The sequence below is a fragment of the Odocoileus virginianus genome, chromosome 2 (genome assembly GCF_023699985.2).
Source record: "Odocoileus virginianus isolate 20LAN1187 ecotype Illinois chromosome 2, Ovbor_1.2, whole genome shotgun sequence".
Classification (NCBI taxonomy): domain Eukaryota; kingdom Metazoa; phylum Chordata; class Mammalia; order Artiodactyla; family Cervidae; genus Odocoileus; species Odocoileus virginianus.
Genome location: NC_069675.1, coordinates 68945402 through 68953306, shown reverse-complemented (window position 1 = coordinate 68953306; position 7905 = coordinate 68945402). Strand labels below are relative to the sequence as shown.

At 53.3% G+C, this 7905-nt stretch overlaps 1 protein-coding gene across 1 annotated transcript; it reads left to right on the top strand.

Moving 5' to 3' along the window:
- The first annotated feature begins 579 nt into the window (after nt 1-579).
- Nucleotides 580-6439, top strand: TCF23 (transcription factor 23). Its single transcript, XM_020886239.2, has 3 exons — nt 580-997; nt 1704-1946; nt 3802-6439. The coding sequence occupies exons 1-3, from the start codon at nt 776-778 to the stop codon at nt 3979-3981; spliced, it is 645 nt and encodes a 214-aa protein (XP_020741898.1). The 5' UTR covers nt 580-775; the 3' UTR covers nt 3982-6439.
- Nucleotides 6440-7905: the final 1466 nt, after the last annotated feature.

Here is a 7905-nt window from a genome sequence, read left to right as displayed (position 1 = left end):
TTCTTAAAAGGTTGGTCTAAGAAATAAGATAATAGGTGTGAAGTACTTACCACAGTGCTTGGCCTGTACTGATCTAGAACAGTGAACCATTAGGAAGCTAATCAGGGTATGACTGTGCATAGAATGGGGTGCCAATCAAACAGGGAGATGTGGGTTCTGCCCAAAGGATGGGTAGCTTTTCCCCTGGCAGAGCTAGAGGGAGGTATTCCAGGGGGACAAAGAGGTAAGAGTTACAGTACTGAGTTGGAAAGAGGAGACATGCCTGGGGTAGGGGGAGGAGGACCTGTAGCCAGAAGGTCATGCTCACAGGCAAAGGCGAGGGAAGGTCCTTTCAGGGATGTACGCAACCAGGCTTCTGGCACCAGGAAGGGAGTTCAGGGCCCTTCCACGGACTTGAGCCCCAAAGCTGAAGCAGCAGGTCTATCCCAGGACCACCGGCGGCCTCAGGCAAGGCTCCGGGAAGGGTGCTCCTTTCCAGCCATCCTCCTGCCTTATTCAGCAGGGGCCTCCTCCCAGGGCTTGGCCACTCCCCGCGTCCAGCACCCCCACCCCTCAGCCGGTTGGGAGGCAGTCCGGAGGCTTTTTGCGGGGGCTGTGCCGGGTGGGCGGTTTTCCCAGAGCAAGGAGCTGAGCAGGAATGAGTTGGCGCCAGCTCCCTCAGATATAGACATTGCTGGCTGGATGACCAGCCTGCCCCGCTAGCGAGAGCCTAAGGGCTCCCTTGGGCACTGCTTCCCGGAGCTGGGGACTGTAGCACCACACCTCAGGGGTGCGCATGGCACAGAGGGAGGCCAGGGGGGCACGGGCCATGCCAGGACTGGGCCAGAGCCCAGCCAAGGCCACGCCGAGGTTGTCAGCAGGCACTGAGAGGAAGAGGAACCGCCTGAGCAGGACAGGGCAGGACCTGTGGGAAGAGTCCAGTTGGAGCAACCAAAGATGGAGCCGAGCTGCCCTGAACCCTCGAGGAGCCAGAGCCAGGAGCCTGGCTCGGGGTCGGGTAAGAAAGTTGGGGCCTGAAGAGGGAGCTGCGGGAGGCAGGCATGGGAGGCGCTGCAGTGTCATCTCTGATGGCAGAGTCTCATTCATGGTTACTGTCCTGCCTAAGAGAGGGGACGCTGGTCAACTGCCGCTCTAAGGCTCCATGCTTGGGTAGTTGGGACAAGTCAGAACTGGCCTTCACCAGAGTGCAGCTCAGAGAGCTGGCCCAGCTGACTTCCCGTGAGGAAACTGAGACCCAGAGGAGTGAGGTGTCGCCCAAGTTCCCAGAGCAGCCATCAGCAGCGGGGCCAGTGGGCTTTGCTGTCCTTTCCTCTTTACCACAGCCGTGTCCTCATCTCAGGACCTGGCTGGGCCAGGGTCAGCCCTACAGAGCAGGGCAGGGCTGTGCGCTCGCTGTGGACCCGGGGCATCCTGATAAGCAGGATTCAGAGTTAGGTGTCGATGGGGCCAGAGCCGAGGGAGGCCCAGCAGAGGATGGGAAAGAGGCCAGGGCTCCCAGTTCTGAGCCCAGGCGAGGTCTTCTCTCTGTTTCCTCCGCTGTAAAGTGGGGCCGGGTCGAGAGCAGACAAAGAGGGGACGAGGCCCTTGGGTCTCTGCTGATTGGCTTGCTACTACTCTGGCAGGAGACCTTGCCCTAGGATACACTTAGCACCCAGGGGTGATGGGGGTCTGGTCAGATCCACTCACCGGGGTCCTCTGTACAGAGCGAGGCCAGTCCTGAGAACGCTGCGCGGGAGCGGAGCCGGGTGAGGACGTTGCGCCAGGCCTTCCTGGCCCTGCAGGCCACCTTGCCAGCCGTGCCGCCCGATACCAAGCTGTCCAAGTTGGACGTGCTGGTGCTGGCCACCAGCTACATAGCCCACCTCACCCGCACGCTTGGACAAGAGATGCCTGGCCCTGCCTGGCCGCCTTTCCTGCGTGGACTCCGCTACTTGCACCCTCTCAAGGTAGGTCACAAGCCTGGGGCCTTGGGGAAGGGGGTTTGGGATGGGGAACCCTGGACTCAGGCCCCATCCATTGGGACCAGCTGCTTCCTGCTCTCTCAGAGGGAGAGAAGCTGTGGCAGGCTCTTGGGACTGGGCTGACCCTGTGTTTCTCATGCGATGCAGTGGGGATGATGATTAGAAATGACTCCATGAGAATGTGGTTCCTCCAAGGGGAGGGAAATTCTTAAGAGGCCCCAAGACTCTGAGGCACTTAGTGGTTGAGGAGCGAAGTGGGCAATTTCCAGGGCTGGGGCCTGGGGAAGAAAACCACACTTTAGGGAGATTCCTAGATTCCAGGGCCTTCATGCCATCATACAGGGCCCTGGCGTCCTCTGGACTTCTGTCTCAGGAGGGGTTGGTCTAAGAAAACATCACTTTGGAAGCTACCCAGCCGGGTAGGAGAGCAGCAGGGGCTGGGAAATCAGGGAAGAGGGCGTACTGCATGCAGAACTTACCAGTCTGCCACCTACCTTTCCCAAACTTCTATTTTATTATACGTAAAAAGGAAGATAATGTGAGTCTGACTTCGCTTCCAGGGAATGAAATGAGATCATGAAGGAAAAGTATGATTAATAATAATCATCATTGCAATAACAGTTAACATTGTGTTAACATTATGTTAAGTTATTCCAGGAGCTGGACTAAGGGCTTTAAAGCATTTTCATCTTTTAATCCACACAAGAACCAAATGAAGGTGGTGTTTTGTTTTTTTTTTTAATTGAGAATTACTTTACAGACAAGGAAAACAAAGCTTAGGGAGGTTGAGTGTCTGAATGCCGTTTGAACCCTAGTGTCCGACTTTAGACCCCAGGCTCATAGCCACTAGGCAGGCCGCGGGGGTGGAGGTGGGGGTGGGGGGCGGTGCAGAGTAAGTTGCCGATTGCAGAGTGTAACTGTGATAAAGGGTCATCTTTGCTCTCTGAGGATAGCAACTTTATTTTTATGGAGGATACTTGTCACCATCTCTCTCCCTTAAACATCATAGTTCTGAAATGTCTTGAGACGTAAGATATTTTTCTTTGATGTAAATACAGCTAAAATGCAAGAATTTGAAACAAAAAGGGGTCACTCTGAAATGCCAGTGGTGGTACCTGGTGCAGAGTCCCTGGGTGGCACAGTCATTCCTTAGCTGCGAGATGACAGCAAGGGGAGGCAGTTGCATGAAGTGGGTGATGGATAAATATGTTGAAGAATGAATACATGAGAGCCCGGCTAGGGCTAGAATCCTGGCAGCTTGGTGGGGTGGGGTAGCTACCCAGGAGCAGGGGCCCTCAACCACTGGGTCAGGGGACTGTCAAGAGGAAGGCAGATCTTAGGGCAGAGTCAACCTGGCATTTTCTGGGACTGCCCACGTGCCTGCTGCAAGGACGGACAGGCCTGAGAGGCCTGCTTCTTTTAGAGAGAGTGGGCAGCACTGATGTTTGTGGCCACAGGCACTTGGACGGGTGCTGGGCGAGAGAAGGGGGCAGGACTGTTCAGTGTCAGGAGGAGCCTCTCCCTGCCCCACTTGGCCGCCCTCCCCACCACCCAGCCCCTGGCGGCTGCCCACCTCCTTCCCCAGGGGGCAGTTTCCTCTTGTGGACATTGCTGTCCTCAGACAGGTCCTCCTGTGCCTCTCAGCCAGGCTCAGGTGGTCAGGAGGAGGTGTGAGGCCAGGAGTGGTGGTGAGCCCAGGACCATTGTCATGGTGCAGTCGTGGTGGTGGGAGGGAGTAGTCCCAGGGAGGGAGGCTAGGGAAGGCCCAGTTTTGGGTGCCAAGGGCTACAAGGGGCTTTGCTAGTGAGCTTGACTCTTGTACCCTCCCTGTGTCTTGCAGAAGTGGCCAATGCGATCTCGTCTCTACGCCGGAGGCCTGGGGTGCTCTGGCCTTGACTCCACCACAGCCTGCAACTCGGGCCAAAGAACAAAGGAGGCAGAGGCCGGGCCCCAGGTCTCTGGAGAGGCAGACGCCCTTCTTCCTACCAGGCCGCTGTCACCGGCACCCGGTGACAAGTGATCATCACAGTTGCCCCCTTCTCCTGGATTGCGACTCAAGCCTCGGGACCTGGATTCTCTGCCACGCCTCACCTGTCTTCATTCTGCCTCTCACCCATCGGATCTGATTCAGGCTCGGCTCTGGGTCCCCGCAGAGCAGTGGGCACCTCCGTGATGAGAGTACTCAGGAGGACCAGGAGCAGATAGAGCCTCAGCTTGCCACCCACAGGTGACGCCCCAGGGGCTCCCTTGTGGCAGTTACAAGGGGAGTGGGCGAGGAAAGGGTTTGATTGAATTGGAAGTTGAATTTGTGCACTGTCCCTTGCTTTTCTCCCCTGAGGTTCCCACAAACTCTGGGTGATTGCAAGACCACAGGCACACAGGTAGGAGCTGAGGCTGAGGTAGCAGCCGAGGCTGGCAGAGGCTGCAGGGGCTGATGGGAAGACCAGGGGACAGACTGGCTCTTGGCAGCTGTGAGTGTAAACAGAGCTGGGCCGGGACTATAGACAGAGGGGACACTGAAGGAGGAAACATGCTTTGCTATTTGCACTGCAAGATGCTCACTAGACGTCAGAGGCAGGGAGGAATTTCGGAGTCTCGTATCTGCATCATGGTCTCTCCAGCTGCCCCTCATCACTACATTTTCTCCCTCTCTGGGCCCTGCAGCCTTCCACTCTTTTCTTGATATGAGTTATATTTACAGGTTAAGCCAGAAAGCTTACATTGCTTGCATTCCAGGATGCAGAGACATCTGTACATGGTCCTAGCTGCCTGGTTTGAAATTTCATCCCAACACCTTAAGGCCTTATGTATGAAGACTCAATTACATCCTTGAAGGACCTTAGAAGGAGAATGTGTATCTTTTCCAGGGGATAATGACGATCTGCCATTGTATTAGACACCTAACCTCCAATACAAACAAGATAGGCCTGGGTTCACTGGGTTCCTTCCATGATTTTGGCTGAAGGCCTCACTGGCTCATGAATTATTTCCACAGTCTGTCTTCGAATGAGCTCTCTTGGGCCAGCTCCTCCCCACAGGCACTGCCCTCTCAGGCTCTCCCCCTGTCCTGCCATGGGATGCCAGAAATCAGATAGTGCTTTGATGGAATTTATCTCTGGCCCCTTAGAAGTTGTTTGAGGAAAGATCACAAATCTATACATACAGAAAGGAACTTTTCAGATCAGGTGTGGCTTTAGATCGGGCACATGAAGCCCAGACAGAGAAGGAACAACCTTTTTGTTAAACTTCAGTGCCTTGGAGTGGAAAGGCAGGGATCGGGCCAACTAGAGTCCCAGCAGGGATGGATAGCCTTAGACAGAAGCCACCGTTGCCACCATGAGAGCAAATGAGATTCTGGCTGGCTGTGAGTGGCCAGGGCCTGAACTTTGGTGTGCAGAGTGGCTATTCCTCCACAGGGCTGGCCAGGACAGCGGGAGAAAGGGGGCTGAGGGAATGACTCAGCAGACTGGGGCGGAGGCAGGAAAAGAGACACAGAACGTCCCAGCCGAGGCTGCGTGAGACGTGGGAGAGCAGCTGGACCGGGGCTGGGAGCCATGGGGAGAAGGCCTCAGCCAAGGCCAGACTCGTAAATCTCCTAAGTCTCCGCTGAGGGGCCCGTAGAGCTTGTGCAGAGCCGCTTCTGGGCAGCTGGACGGGGCCAGGCAGGGCAGGGACCAGGTGTGGGTGGGCATAAGCACAACGTTCTTCACAAGACCATAAAAGTCCAGCTTGAATGTTCTATTTTTAAAGCCAAATAGCAGTATCTTCCTTGTTGAGTTTGAGCATGATCGGAAGAGGAACAGATGAATTTCTTCATGAGCTGGTAGCATACCATCTCTCTGGGGATGAAGCTGGGAAAGCTGGCTTTGAGGGTGCGTTGGGTCCCTGCCCCCACCCCATCCCCCATAGCACAAGGCTTCTTCTGCTAACTCAGGGTTTGGAGCTTGCTCCATCCACCCGGTTTACACTCCAGCCTTTGCCTTGTAATGTCACATCCTTTGAGGGCAGAAGGACCGCATTACCCTGGTAGAGAAGACAAGGAGGGCCAGAGAAGGATGCAGCTGGTGGGGACTGGGGAGGGCAAGTGCCATCATGACAAGTTGCTAAGTCTGCCTCGGGATCTTTCCAGGCAAAGCTGCTTTCCTTAGTGCTCTAGACAGGCCCTGTGGGCTCCAAAAGCCTTCTCCAGCCAGACAGCACCAAGCACAGCTCAGACTAGGAAGCAAAACGGTGCAAGAGGGCAGTCATTGCCAAGGAAAGGACCAGGGGATGAATGAGAATAACCAGAAGAGATGTCAGGTTGGAGACTTTGACCCACAAATGAACCAGAGCCAAGATTAGGCCCCTTTTCCTCTGTAGCAGAAAAAGAAAAATACCCTCTCATTGGGAGACCCTGGGGGCAGGGGTATGTGGGAAAAAAACTCCAAAAGGAAACAAGAGCCTACGAGTGAGAAGGATGCTGGTCCATTGCGGGGGGGGGGGGGTTTACCTCCTGCCCCATCCCCAGGTGCCCATTCACTGTAGAGGTGGGGCAGTGATAGCCAGGACAGCTTCTCTGGGATCGATGTGTGATGTGCCTGTGCTTTCTGAGGGGCAGCAGAGTTAGAGGGCAGAGGCTTAGATGCACTTTGGGAAAAGCAGAGCTGGCCAAGGGATACCAAAGTGTTAAGGTGGAGACTGCAGATTTCACTAAACTGAGAACTAAGTGATTAGAAACAGAGAAATCTAGTCTTGTCTGAGAAATTCCCTTTCTCTTCCTCTGGACAGAGCCAGGCAAGGATGAGTCAGATGGCCCTGATGGATGAGATGCACATCCTCTCCCTTGTGTGGCCTAACCCTTAAACCCAGGGCCCCTGCAAGCTTGGTATTCAAGAGCAGGGGTTTGTAATCTAAGGCCAACGAGCCAAATGTAGCCCCAGATTTTGTGCTAAGTCACTTCAGTCGTGTCTGACTCTTTGTGACCTCATGGACTGTAGCCTGCCAGACTACTCCTGGGATTCTCCAGGCAAGCATACTGGAGTGGGTTGCCATGCCCTCCTCCAGGGGATCATCCCAACCCAGGGATTGAACCTGAGTCCCTGTGTCTCCTGCATTGGCAGGAGACATCTGGGAAGCCCGGATTTTGTAAATAAGTTATTGGAAAACAGACACACCTATTTGTTTACATACAATCTATGGCTACTTTCCTGATACAATGGCAGAGTTGAATAGCTGCCACAGACAGAAAAGGCCGAAATATTTAAAGTTCCTCTGAAGGAGCTCTAGCCCTTTACAGAAAAAGTTTGCTCTTGATCACAGATATGCAAAGTGTTGGTCTAGGAATGCTGAGGGTCCCTGAGACCCATTCCATGCTCTAAGTGGCCAAAATTATTTTCATAATACAAGAAGTGATTTGCCTTTTTTCACTCCTAGTCTCTCATGAGTATGATGGAATTTTCCAGAAGCCAAATGACATGGGATATTGCAACAAAAGATGGAATGTAGAAGCAGATAGGAGAATCCAGGTCTCAATTACAATAGGCATTAAAGATATTTGCAAAAATGTAAAACAATGCCCCTCTTCTCACTAAATATTTTCCAATATGGAACATAATTATTTTTCATAAAAATGGTATGTATAGTCATATATAGTGGGTTAATTGATGTTATTTTTAAATAAATATTTAAGTCTATTTTCATTTCTAATATGATAAATATCAATAGAAATTACCCACAGTAAAAGTTTTTCAGAGTCCTACATATTAAAGAATGTAAAGGGATCCTAAGACCAAAAATTCTTAGAATCTCTGCTCTAGAACAGATTGGCGAAAGTCAAGAAAAGCTCTCACCCCAATCTCCTGACCCTGTATGTGACAACTCTACCCTCTGCCTGGGGCCTTTGAGACAAGGGGCTTGAGGTAATGAGGGGCAGGGTGTGCCTGGCAGAATGTGGGCAGAGGGTCCC